Genomic DNA, 13,918 nt, shown 5'->3' on the forward strand with positions numbered 1-13,918 from the left:
CTGAGTATGTGCAAATATTAAAACAAGTACTGCCAATATCAACATTCGATCCAAAATCTATCATTTTTTCATGAGAGAGAGAGTTATGAAATTATCAAAGTAAAAAGTCATGATTTTCAAATTGCATGAAAGGGCATCTACAAAACAAACAAACAAACAAACAAGAGGAATGCTAAACTCAGGGGCACCCTTGCATAAATAGGATGAAAGGGCGCCCCCATTGGTTGAAAATCGCATTGAGTGCATTTAATGTCTTTGACTTACAGTTTTCGGTGCTATTATAAATGCATTGAGGTGATTTTTCAACCAATGGGGGCGCTCTTTCATCCTATTTATGCAAGGGCGCCCCTGAGTTTAGCATTCCTCAACAAACAAACTGGCCTAACATTAAGGGACTTATGAAAATATTTTTCTTCCAGTAAGTTTTTTTGGCCATTTCATAATTTTCAATGCCTAGTTGAGAAGTACTCGAGGATTTATAAGTACACCCATCTGCGATATATAAGCAAAAGTCCCTTATAGTTTTTAGGAATGTCCCACATTTAGACAATTTATGTATTCTCTCATTCTATTTATTTATTTATGCAATCATAAATTTTGGGGTTTGCTATTCTTGTTCGCCCTTTAATTTTGCATGGCTCTCCTTTTACCCCCATTGCATACACATCCTTCCCACCACTAATGTGCTTAGGCAATTTAAGCATTTTTTAAATTTTAATCTCCATAATTAAATATTTAGGGAAAGCCCTCATTTATAGTGAATACAAGCATAAAAAGTTGAGTTTTGCTATTCTTGCTTCCCCTTTTTATATTTGCAGAGCTCTCCTACCCAAGTGATACAAGACGCACCTCTGAGTGATGACCAGAACTGTTGATTTGACGAGAAACCAAGCTGTCGCCATTGATCTGATGGGCAAATGAGCTCTTTATCCCGATCTAATTTCAATGAATTAGTTTCGTCTACCTGTAACATAAGAAATGCTTCAGTTTCTTCTTTCTACATGTAATTGGTTTGAGGAGTTTCTTTAGTACAGGGATTCAATCTGGGGTTCAGTACCTCATGTCTGAGCCCAAAGAATTGGAAGGACTGTTTTCCGTACTCTCTTCTGTGTAACAACTCACTATTTTCTGGTCCAATTCATAGTAGTATTCCATCTTTTTCAGTGGTTTCATATCCAGGTCAATGAAATATGCCTACAAGAAACTTCAACCAATATCAGATTCTAACACATTAGATTGATTCGGCTTATATAATGTTGCTATGACAGTTTTGCAGAAAAAGGCAAGGAGAGAAGAGAGGGCTGAGGAGATAAATTCAAACATTTTGCATGCTTTTTAGAAAAAAAATGAGTAATATCATCTCAATGAAGAACAAGTGCTCCTAATCTGTCGAATGAAATTAGAAAAATATCAGTTTCTGCCCATCAAAACATTTGTTTACTTTCTCTAGCCAAGATATCGTCCTGAAATAGTTAAACAAATTACAAATATTATCACATTCATTTTTTTCAGTAATAATTAATAAAGAGGAGAAAAACAGTACAATGGAAAGCTGGGATGATATGTCCCTCAAAAGATAACAGAAAAAAGAAAGAACAGTGAACTCAAAGAATGAAATAAGTATTCTTTAAAGAAAAAACAGTGAACTCAAAGAATGAAATAAGTATTCTTCTCCATGTTATAAAGGAACCCTGTATACAAATAGTAACCACACACCGAACTACTCTTGCCAATCTATCAGGCATCTCAGTAGCACTCCTTGAAAAATGGTTGCCACTCCAGCAGTTTAGAACAAAAAAACCAGCTGAAAAGTAGAAAAAGTGGAAGATCCACAAGATAGAACTCTACAGTACTTAATGCTGACATGACCAGATATCATTTTATGTAGGGAATCGGTTTCGTCAGTTTCGGCATTATCCAAACAACAGAATCTTACAGATTGAAAAAGAAACATGAGGTATGTAAAAAAGAACCTTGGATGATGGTCTATATGGTCTAGATCAGAAGAAGTAAATTTGGTGAGACTTTCTGATGCATATTGGGCAGGAAATCCTGACAGAGAAAAGTTACAGGGTAATTGTGTGCCAGCAAATAATTACTTAAGTGGCTAGCATCTACGCCTATTCATGGGGTACGATCTTTCCATGGACTTGCTTAGTTGTTATATAAGGTTTGTGAGAGGGTTCAGTACTATTGTGACTCCTACCAATGGTTTGTTGAAGTTGAGATCTTTTGAATGGACTACTTGGGCTCAAAAAGCTTTTGAGGAGATCAAGGTGTGTCTCACCAGTACACCTTGCTTAGCCCTAGCCGACTTTGATAAATTGTTTGAACTTGAATGTGGTGCTACTCGCATCGGTATTGAGGCTGTCCTAAGCCAAAAAATTTTAGGCCAGTGGGCCCCTTTAATGAAAATCAAGTGGTTTTACTCTTAATTATTTCACCTATGACTTGGGGCTATATGCCACAATAAGAGCCTTAATACATTTGGGGGTGCTACATGATACATAGGGAGTTTGCTCCCTATTCGGATTATGAGGCTCTAAAATATTTGAATAGGCAACGAAACTCAAACCCGAGGCACACTAAATGGGTAAATTATTATTATTATTTTTAGTAGGTAAACTGGGATTGAACCTTCGACCTCCAAGTTGAAGAACAAAGCCTTGACCATTGAGCTAGAGGCTTTACAATGGGTAAATTGTTTGCAAGAATTTACACTTTCTCTAAAGCACAAATCTGGTACCCAAAACAAGGTGACCGATGCCTGAAGTAGAAGAGGAGTTCTAGTGGATTTCATGACTGTTGATGTCTTTGAGTTTGACTTACTTAAAATCAGATTGTGAAAGATGAGTATTTTGGCAAGATAGTGGAATAAGTTGAACTTGGACAATTCAAAAAAAAGTTGAACTTGGAGAAGCCCAACTACTTAGTGGTCTGCTTGTGCATTCCCAATCCATCACTTCGACTCTTCATCAAAGAATCACATAATGCGGGGAGCTTTGAAAAGGACAAGACTATTGCATCAGTACTAGAAAGATTCTTTTGACTAAGATTGGATTAAGACATTTCTAATTATGTTAAGTGGCCATTCAAAAAAAAATTATGTTCAAGTGTTGAACGTGTCACCATTCAAAAAAAAAAAAGTTTTGAACGTGTCAAACATCCAAAGATGCTTCTACTAATGTCATGTTATACACACCATGACCTATTCCATCTTACCCTTAGTTTGAGGTCAAGGATTTTGTACTTGGTCTTCCTTAAACTTCAAGGGTTGGAGAGACCATATTGCGAGTCAGAACGCTCCAGGAGTCTTTTATGGTGTTTTTCGGTCGCACAAAAGCCAGGATAGTTTCGGGGTGTTGCTTTGCATTTGGGCACCACATCAGCAAAATCTCTTGTTTGGCTGCCAATGTAGCATCGAAATCCCCGGAGACTACCAAATGAGTTTTATAGGTAATTGTTGCATGTCTGATGACATGGCATCCATGTCCCCTCCTTACACCTTAGAAGCCAAATTTCTCAAAAAAGGGTGGAATTTGGCTTGGAGAATTATGCCTCTCTTTCTATACTGGTAATGAAACCCCCTCCCACTACTCTGAGGTTGGCAATTAAACACTACTTACCACTATTCTACGAGGTAAATTCTAGGTAAATCAAATGTTTGTCTCCTCCCTATTGACTACTTATACCACTAATCTACAAGGTAACTATCTGCAGCCAAACGGAGCCTTAGGTTTTCTTTTAGGCAAATGGATACGGAGATTTAGGGAGGATCAAAGTCATCTATGGAGTTGTGATAGCGGAAAAGTATGGCCATGGATTTGGAGTTTGGACCCATTAAATGGGTACAGGCATAGGGGCTATACAATTTGGGGAGGCATTATGAAGGGCTAACTCCTTTTCCAATGAGGGATTCGTTTCCAGTGTGAAAAGGTAATAGATAAGAAGGTTCTGGCATTAACTGTGGTGTGGGGAGGTTCCCCACCATGTGAAGTTTTCGAGACCGAGAGTTCATAAGAAAGCTCAATTCATGACTTTGATCTGAGGATTTAAGCATAGATCCGAACATAAGTTTAAAGAGCAATTCACCTTATCATGGGGCTTAGGAAAAACAACAACCAATTGCAATCTAAGCAAAGGAGAACATAGTACAAATATGAACTCTGAAAGTATTATTATCAGCAGAAAGCAATTGTACCTACATATAAATAGACACATATACATGTGCAAGTTGAGTTGGGCCATGAATTTCTAAAAGCAAAACCTTCAAATCTAAGAAAGGGATGTGTACCTTGTAATCATAGGTTTGGTTAGTAGATTCTAGGACTATGGAGCTATACTCCGATGACGAATTTCCATCCTTTCTTGGTTTAAAGCTGATTATCAGACTACAATCTTTGGCGGTTGCAGCTACCAAATAGTCCCTCACAATTTTAACACTTTCTTCCACTGAAAGAGAATGGAGGAAGGAATATCTATGTTCGAGTTCTGCATCACACAATTTTTTGCACACCATGCAGGGCTGAGAAATGATATTATAATATGCATGAATTGCCCCTTCTATGTCGTATGAATCGAGCTTTTGGGCTTCTAAAAGCCCACCCAGTATCCCGGATCTGAAAATTGTCTCTGCAATAAGGTCCAACAAGTTTGCTAGCCGCAGGCCATGGTCCGCCTGGATAACACCTTTGAAAAGATCTTCAAATGCCTCGGCCGCTTTAGGAGTATGACTAGCTGCTAATTCAGTGTCATCCATACCACCTCCAAGGCCCCCAAAAATGAGAGATCCATTTAAAAATACACGAAAATTGTTTTGGGGAGTTGCAAAAAGTGCCCTGATAGCACGTCCTATTCTGTCTCTGGAACCAGAAAACAGATCCAGTGGGTCATATTCACTTACCCTTGATATCTGAGATACAAGTTGAAACATGTCTGCATTATTAATGAATGAGAAAACATACAATAATAAACTAATACTACTCAAAACCATGAAATGGATGGACATTTTTATCAATTTTCAAGTTCTTATAGCTTCAACTTGGAAATTAGTCTTTCACTTTCCAAGTTTGACTTGGCCAAGTCAGTGAAGAACTTGCCAATTTTATAAAAATTGCTATCCTGACCTAGTCAAATCAAGTTGCCAGGCCAAGTTCTAAATCGATCAGCCTTTTTTTTTTTTTTTTCCTGTATCGATCACCTAGTTTTCGAAAGAAATCAAATTCTTTTTTAGTTATAATGTTTTTTTTTTTGAAAGAAATCAAATTCTTGCTCGAAGTTTTCAGATAAATCGAACTTAATTATATGGTTTAGTCTCAAAAAAAAGATCGAAGGCTCAATGGAAAGGTTACCTCTTTTTTATGAAGTTTCAATACTTGGTGCATTCTAAAACGAGTTACGCTCTTCTTAATAACATTGTGTTCTGCTATGAATCTTGAAGATGGAAGAAATCCACATTTGGGCTGATCGCACAAAGATAAATATTAGAGCATAAAGGGAAAAATAAAACCAGTGATAGAAACAGAACATATTAAGCTAAACATTTGCTTAGAAGTTATCTGCAAAGGAAAAAAAACAGACGTTGGTCGAAGAGAGTAGTACCTTCAGCTCTACTGCTATGCAAACATCCTCCTGAAGATTACCTAAAATGAAGATTTTAGAATAAAAACCATGGCACATGCTTAAAATACTACAACTAAACCCTTTTAGAGTAAAACCTATTGGTCTAGGCTTGCCCCTTTTTTCTTTTCTTTATATTTTTTCTCATCATTCAATAAAAGAAAAATGTCATCAGCTTGAAGTAGTTATATTTTAGTCTATACCCATTGTTTACCATTATCTTATATACAAGCTACTCAAATTTCAGAGTTGTTTTCATTAACATCTACAAAAAAAACATTATTCTATGAAACATAAATATTCAGTACATGAACATGCAAAAAGCCTTTCCATAAATGGGGTCTGCCCTTACCATGGGGAAAACTGAATGATCAGAAATAAGAAGTGCAGAATCACGAATAGTATTAACTTTGGCAGCATCAACACGCCAAGAAGGGCGTTGACTAAGAACATTCTTTCCAACTAACTCCAGAAACTCCCTAGACACAAGGACACACATCTGCCATGTTCAGAGGAAGTGGAAGTCAAATCACTACCATTACTATCAGGACAATATTAATAATGGAATTGGAAACAACCAATAAAACAATACTTCTGCTAAAATAGTCTATGAACAATTTAGAGGAGTTGGCATAAAGATCCCAATGGAAAACTGCACGTGTCTCTCCGAAAAAAGCCATAAGCAAAAGGTGATCTCTTTATAAATACTACAGAAGAAGAGATAGACTGATGCACAAGTTTGTAAAAAAAAAAAGATTCTCACAATGTTGGGGATAATTTAGATTATATGACACAGGGGTACGGTGTAGAATTTATATAGAGAATTAAAGGTAATGAAGAATCTCATAGAAAATAGTACCAAAGACGATACAGCCCCAAGCAAGTGTCTGAAAAGTCAGATTCCCACAAAGGTGGGACAATTTAAATCATATGATGCATGGGTTACAGCCTTGGCCAGTTATCATTATTCAAATGCCCTGTGTCTGTTGTAAAGCGTATTGAACAGATTCAGAGAAGATTTTTGTGGGGGGGATTAGAGAAGAAGCGGGTTATGGCCCTAGTGAGTTGGGAAACAGTTTGCATGCCAATACAAGGAGGAGGTCTCGGCATTAGAAGGATCAAGCAGGTAAACCAAGCACTGATGGGAAAATGGCTATGGAGGTTTGGTGAAGAAAAATCACGATTATGGACTAAAGTAATATCAGGAAAATAAGGTGCTGATTCAGGTGACTGGGCTACTCTAAATAACTTTAACAAACCTGGGGTAACAATTTGGAGGGATATCCTATGCCTAACTCCTCTCTTTGATCGAGGAATTAGATATAGAGTCTACTCCGGCGTCCGGATCTCTTTCTGGTCCATGAGGTGGTGTTCGAGCGTCCCGCTAAAAGTTTTATTTCCGGCCCTTTTTCTAGTTGCAGCTGATAAGTCTGTTTTTGTGAAAGATTGCTACGAGCGTATTGCAGGTAAAGTTATATGGCACCCTCTTTTTCGTCGGAACTTCTTTGATCGCGAATTGCCCTCGGTGACCAATCTACTTCAGATCCTTGATCAGGTTTATATCAGTTTTTCAGGGGAAGACAGAAGGTTGTGGGTATTAACTTCTTCAGGAGGTTTTTCGGTCAAGTCTTTCTATAATAGTCTGTTGCCTTTTGAGGTAAATGCCCTGCTAGCAAAGGTGTGGAAATCAAAGGCTCCCCCTAGAGTATGTTTCTTTGGATGGTCAGCGTTAAGAAATAGAATACAAACAGTGGACTTTCTGAGAAAGAGGAATATGCTGATTATTGATCACTGTACTATGTGTATTGAATCAGGGGAGTCGGTAGACCATATTTTCATCCACTGTCGAGTAGCTAGGGAGGTTTGGGGGAGGATTTTAGCAAGGTTTGGCATCAAATGGGTGTTTCCCTCCTCTCTTCAAGACTTGTTCGCCGGCTGGACATGCACACCTTGGGGCAGAAAAGGCAAGCGGTTGTGGTGGCTCTCTTTGATGGCTTTTTTATGGGTTATCTGGACTGAAAGGAACTCTCGAGTTTTTGAAGGGAAAGCCAAATCCCCTTACTTTCTATTTATTAAGATCATTGCTCTTACTATCTCGTGGGCTCGAGCACTTCCGTTATTCCGATTCGTTTCGGCCTTTGATTTGTGGGGGGTGGGGTGTGGTTTGCAATAGCCAGGAAATTATGAATGTATCCAATCAGCAATGGTGCCCTCCTCATGAAGGGATAGTCAAATTAAATTTCGATGGATCAAGTTTGGGCAACCCTGGCCCTGCAGGGATTGGTGGAGTATTAAGAGATAGTAATGGTGGGGTACTTAAGGCTTTTTCTGGTCCAATCGGTATAGCATATTCGAATGAAGCGGAGGTAAGGGCAGCGCGTCAAGGTATTCTGAGCTTGGCTAGGGACCGATCAGAAAGATGTATTGTGGAGGGTGACTCGCAGAATGTTATCAGCTGGCTTAGGGGCCCTGGGAGTTCCCCGTGGCGATTTCTTAAATTCTTTGACGAGATTAAAGATATCTTACAAAGGCTTCAGGTATCTTTCCAGCATGTGAGAAGATCTGCTAACGAAGTGGCTGATAAGTTGGCAAAAGATGGAGTATCAAAGCAGGATTTAGAACTTTATGATTTTCTCCCTCCTTAATTGTATCTCCCGGGGCAGTTTCAGTTCTGTGGGAGTGTTATGTTTTTCTGTTTCTGTAAGGGGGACTTCCTCAGTCTTCATTTAATATATTCTGCTACCATTCAAAAATAAATAAAAATGCATGGGTTACAGCATGATGACACGATCTCATAGACAAACCAAGATCATACAACAATAATAGCAGTAATATAACAACTCTATAGGATTACGTTAAGTAATAACATTCAACTTATACAATTCCTTGGCAAAGCCATGCAGCACATCCCCTTACCCAGCCCCAAAGTGGTGTAAACCCAGTGCTCACAAGTTCTGTAAGGTGAACTTTCGAGCGTAATAATGTCTAGTCTTCAATAAATCAGTGTCAACATTCCATGAATATATTAAACTTCCAAGAAATGACCATACAGCAACCAGGGTTTTACAACGATTGAAACTCTTTGAGTTAATTCATTAACATGACTGAATTCAACCAAGTAAAGTTCGCAAACAATCAGCTCACAACAAAGAAATTAGATCTATATATAGAGGGTAACAATGATATAATGTTTTGTCCAAAAGATGAAACAATGCAAAATAATCAGCGCTGATCAAAAGGGAAAATGCAGCAAATACAAGTGTCTATAAGGAAGCTGATAAAAAAGGAATGATCTCACCTGATCATGTGTGCCTCGGCCTCTAAACCCGAAGAGAAGGAGATCCCAAGAGGAGTTGGAGCAATAACAGCATCCACGGGGTGCGTCAAAAGGTTGTACCAGCCATCCGCAATGAGTAGAATGGCAGGGAAAGTGCTCTTACATGGAGTGAGAACAACAAGGGCAGTAAGGAGTGAGAACAAAGAGCTCCACCTCCCCGTATCTTTTACCACGATTACCATACCCTGGTTTTAGTCATGGTTTTAAATTTTCACCGAAACCGACACTAAAGGACCGACACTAAAGGACCAAAATGTTTCTGTTTCCATCCCACCGAAATTGAAACAACCGGAATGCGTAAACCAAAATTGCAAGTATAATTTTGATCTTAAAGAATAGAGTATAACAAAAGGGACGACAAATCAGTAGGGGTGTTGATCTTAAAGAGCTGGGAGCTGAGAGAATGGGTTGTCAGTTGCAGCCTAATTGCTGTGTTGGCCGACAGCTTCGGGAGGTGTGAAAGCAAGGAGGGATATAGGAGAGAAAGGAGAGTGGAGAATACGCGGTAAGGTTGTCGGCTGCAAAAGGGGCAGAAACTACAGGCCGACAGAAAAAAGGGGGGAGGAAAAACCAGCAGGAAATGAGGGGCTAGACTGTCGTCTGTAACCTGCAGGGTGTGCAGGGACTGCAAGCCGACAGCAAGGAAGATGAAAATTATTGTAGGGGAAGAGTGGTAGATGACTAGATGGAAGGTAAGAGAGGGGGCAGAAAGGAGGAGGAGAAAGAAAAAAAGAGGAGAGGAGGCAGGAGGAAGGAGGGGAGAAGAACAAAAAATGAGAAGAAGGAGAAAGAAGAGGAAGGGGAGTGATGCAGTTGTCTTTTACAGGGAGCTCTTGGGACAGGTACAGAAACACATGCCTTAATCAATGGATAACAAGTGTCCTAACATGGACTGAAACCAGCCACTAAAGTCTGAATCTACCACTTCAGACAACAATTTCAATGGTAATTTGACTAATTTCCCAAGTGGTTGGTAGTCGGCCTCACTCCAAATGAAGCTCTCAATTAGAAGCTCTATGATCAGTTCTGAACCTTACAATCTTAGCTCCAAAGATCATCAAAATACACTTACAAAGCTCCATTCTAATGTGAACTTTTGAGATGAAGGGTAAGAAACTTTCAAAATATAAGAATGCAAAGGCAACTGACAAAAGACTCCAAAAATTCCAATAATATATTAACACCAGATTCTAGCCCACCATGTTGTCCTGACTTAGACTAAGCTTTTGCCTTCATTGAAGTTAAAATAATACCATGCTCAGATGTCACTATTTCTACTTTACATAGGTAAAGGCCAAACATGCTACAGATAAACTCCAATCACACCCGATGGATAGCTGGCCAAAGTTTGCTTAGAATCTCAGAGATTCAGAAAATAAACTTCATTGCAATAGGCCTTTTGATGGATTGAACGATTCGAATCGAATAAGATCAAAATAACCACTCAATCAATATGGCAGCAATAGCTCACGCCTATAGCTATTTACTCACTGCCTTGGTCAGCTCTTGTTCAAATGTGATTATCTCTTGAAAAATTTAATCCCATAGCAAATGAATTTCAGTCTAGAACGTTGATAAAGGATGAATCGAGGCTTGGATCTACAGGATAAATTCCATTCAATTTCCACAGGCTTTGAAATCACAAGCTATAACAGCAGATATATTCGGCTTACTATTCAACACATACTTCAAAAATTATATTCAAAGCTAAGGTTTGCAAGAAACTAAACAGTTGATGTAATAAATTTGTGGCAAGTCTTTCGTGTCCATTTTTTCGTGGGCGGGCTCTATAACTCACAACCACACCACTAAGTCATACCATTTTTTCATGGACATGTCAACCCAGTTTTCTAAAGCTCCAGAGCATAGGCTGCTATGATTGAGATGAATTAGGATGAGTGCAGCTGACAACTCCCAAGACTTGTGTCACTCCATGGGTGTGCTCTATGATTCTTCTAGTGAAAGCAATCTAATTTCACTTACCAGTCAAACAACAATCAAACTTATGTTGATTGCTGCAAAACCTTAATGATTACAAAAAAAAAAAGTGAAAAGTCAGAGTTTTCAAGTACCCAATTGGAACTTTTGGGTACTCTTCGATTGCCTGATCGAATTAATTGGGCAGAGAAAACTGACTTACTCCTTTAATGAATCCGTGGTTCTGATCGAATTGAGACTAGTCAGCGTTTTCTGATTATATGTTGAAGTCTTAAACGCAAGTATCATACATATGACAGACACTTGAAAAACCTAAAATCCAACAATTATAAACATGGAATGCACAACCAAATATCAAGTCAAAAACTCAACTACAGAGCAAAATACAGTCAAATCATATCAGTGTTGAAGTATAATAAATGATTAAATAACACCAACTCTAACAGCTTAAGCTTTTGGATTAATTGGTTGTTTCACAATCAGTAACAACTAGAAGAACATACCCCGGGATCAACATGTTTGGAACCCAACAATGGGCTCATTACGTGCAGCGCAAACCGTTGCCCTAAAATTTCCTTAGACGTGGATGTAATGAGTTCTTGCTTATCTGCCCATAACATAGATTCATCCACTGACAATATCAAGTCAGTATTTGTTGATTGAGGTTCATTTTTTAAAGCCTTTTGCACGCGGATTACTTTCCCAACCTGCAATTAACAAAATTTACCTAATAAGTAGTCCACATACAAAATTAGGGTTTAGAACGAAAGATATATGAATTAACCTCAAATCATCTAATATGAAAACAGACGGCAATTGAATTACACTAATTTGAAACATGCATTAAAATTAGCAAACTGATTATCACAGAAAATGGGTCTAATATATAAAAGATTGAGCATACAAAAACAGGAGAAGACCCGCAGTAGCCTAAGACGAGATTTGCAGCCCCTTCTCCTCTATAAATCCAATCGGACGCGTCTTTTTCCAGTAAAGTGAGCTCCATTTTATCAGAACGTGACTGAAATATCATTAAAAACATAACACAATCAGCAAAGAATAGGGAAAGAGAGGAGGAAAAAGAAATCGATGATAGCTTAGAACGTGTTTGGCAACGATTCTAATTCAGTTTTTCTCACTTTTGATTTCAATTTCCAATTTTGTTTTTTATTCTGATTCTCGTTCTAGAGAGTAAGAATCGTGTTTGGTAACATTACAAGTCTCAGAATAGAGATGTTCTAACAACTTCTGTGAGAAAATCCATCAAACAGATTATGTGCATCTGAAATAACATCCACAAATCAATCAATTATTTGAGCACTGTGGATGAAAAATGAAGCAGAATTACAGAAAAAAAGAGACCCAACAATCCTTCACAAATCAATCAATTCAGAACCCTAACTTTGCAATATTCAATTTCCTACATCAATGCCACAACACAAAGGGGAGGAGAGGCAGAATTTTCACTTAATCTCTAAGATTGGAACCCTAACTTCATGGACATCCAGGAAATGGGGTATTCAGAGAGAAAGGGGGTGAGACGACAGCTTACCTGTCATGAGAAAACGATTCCGCCTTACATGCCAAACATGATTTTTTGATTTTATATCCGAAAAAACATGAAAATCGATTCTATAGAACGTTGCCAAACACACCTGTGAGATCCCACATCGGAACGTTTTCCTTGCGAGAAAAACAAAACCGGGAGGGCCAGTGGCCTTGAACGGACAATATCTACAGGGGGTTCGGGCCGTTACAACACCTGCGTTCAGCAAGACCCGCTAAGGTCCGTTTCAAAAATTTCAGGTCCGTTTAAACTAACATTGTTCTGAAAGCCTTCAGCAGCCCGTTATTATTTGGGAAAGTCAGTTGGTTGCTTCGAAAGCCAGACCATGTGTAAGAGTCATTTCCGGGTGCAGGTCGGGTCGGGTTGGGTTGAAGCCAACCAGAACCCAACCCAAAACTCTAAACCATCAACCCAAACCCGACTCAACCCGAAAAATTAATATCTCAACCTAAACCTGACCCAATTCAGGTCGGGTTGAGTCAAGTTGGGTCTAATTGATTCGGGTCAGGTTTTGATTCGAGTCATGTCAGCCTGACACCTCAACCTGAAGCCTGACCCGACTCGAGCAGTGGTGGAGGCACATATAGCACGAGGTGGGCCATGGCCCCCACAATGAATTGCAAAATCCCTTTTTGGTTTATGGCTTTACATGCATGCTTAGCTAGTTTAGTGGCTTTACATGCATGCTTAGTAACTAGTGCCTTTACATGCATGCTTAGTGGCCATGCCCACCCCCCCCCCCCCCCCAAGTGTAAATTCCTAGCTCTGCCGAAACCGAAACCGAACCCAAACCCTACCTGACCCAAGTTGCATCCCTAGTAAGAGAGAGAAATGGTAGTGCAAAAAAACACTGGATTTTTTTTTAAACACATGAAAAAAAAATAGTTTTAAAAATGAGAACCTCTCACTTGGCATTTTCTTGAAAAACTGTCATTTTTTTTATTTTTAAAAGACCACTTATGATTTATTAATAGAGGTCAAAAGACGAATAAACGTCACGAAATGAAGGATGTCATGACGTAATTTGAGTAAGAAAATGAACAAAATATCATTTGCATTGAAAAGCTACCAAAAACACTAATTGTTACTTGCAAGGGACTAGGGACTATATTCTCAGTCCATTTAAAAAAAAAGGGACTATATTCTCAGGTATAGGATGTCAAATAATCTTGTGGTGATTGGTTACTGTGATTTCAATTATGTTAGTTGTTGGGACACCCTGAAATCTACATATTGGTAGGTTTTCATTCTTACAAGAGGTCTTGTTTCTTGAAAGAGTATCAAACAGAACATGACAGCTTGTTTCACCATGGAAGCAGTATTGCATATTTGAGAGTTTAGCTCATACATCAATGTGAATTTATTGTGACACTTTCACTGTAATTTTCTTTTTCAAGATTAGAAATTCAAGTGATGGGTCAAAGCCTATGACGATGAGCATATCTTATCATCATGGA

The 13,918-nt window shown here is 38.6% G+C and overlaps 1 protein-coding gene across 6 annotated transcripts; it reads right to left on the minus strand.

Annotated features, from left to right (window-relative positions):
* Positions 1 to 470: 470 nt before the first annotated feature.
* On the minus strand, positions 471 to 12,687 carry LOC143884556 (inositol-pentakisphosphate 2-kinase IPK1-like). 6 transcript variants are annotated; one of them, XR_013252974.1, is made up of 10 exons: positions 12,657 to 12,684; positions 12,447 to 12,549; positions 11,799 to 11,915; positions 11,398 to 11,601; positions 5,972 to 6,118; positions 5,602 to 5,631; positions 5,352 to 5,462; positions 4,295 to 4,912; positions 1,058 to 1,204; positions 471 to 964 (listed from the first exon to the last, which is right to left on the minus strand). XR_013252974.1 is itself a non-coding variant. In XM_077388195.1 (10 exons), exons 3-10 carry the CDS (start codon positions 11,898 to 11,900, stop codon positions 961 to 963), a joined length of 1,353 nt encoding a protein of 450 aa, XP_077244310.1. In that variant the 5' UTR covers positions 11,901 to 11,915; positions 12,447 to 12,549; positions 12,657 to 12,684; the 3' UTR covers positions 478 to 960. The 6 variants fall into 6 exon arrangements, 5 of the variants coding, with proteins under 5 accessions (XP_077244314.1, XP_077244312.1, XP_077244313.1 ...); XM_077388195.1 differs by having other exon boundaries at positions 478 to 964; positions 1,058 to 1,194; XM_077388197.1 differs by lacking the exon at positions 12,447 to 12,549 and having other exon boundaries at positions 477 to 964; positions 1,058 to 1,194; positions 12,550 to 12,687.
* Between the last annotated feature and the right edge of the window lie 1,231 nt (positions 12,688 to 13,918).

This window comes from Tasmannia lanceolata, unplaced genomic scaffold (genome assembly GCF_043159265.1).
Source record: "Tasmannia lanceolata isolate RefF3 unplaced genomic scaffold, GAP_Taslan_0.1 ptg000008l, whole genome shotgun sequence".
NCBI classification, from domain to species: domain Eukaryota; kingdom Viridiplantae; phylum Streptophyta; class Magnoliopsida; order Canellales; family Winteraceae; genus Tasmannia; species Tasmannia lanceolata.

Excerpts from the sequence above, each read along its gene's own strand:
- LOC143884556 (XM_077388199.1), bottom strand. The coding sequence starts at position 11,900 with ATGGAGCTCACTTTACTGGAAAAAGACGCGTCCGATTGGATTTATAGA. Across the intron at positions 6,119-11,397 it reads CCAAACATGTTGATCCCGGG|ATGTGTGTCCTTGTGTCTAG; the intron begins GTATGTTCTTCT and ends TGAACATGGCAG. Across the intron at positions 5,632-5,971 it reads ATCATTCAGTTTTCCCCATG|GAGGATGTTTGCATAGCAGT; the intron begins GTAAGGGCAGAC and ends GGTAATCTTCAG.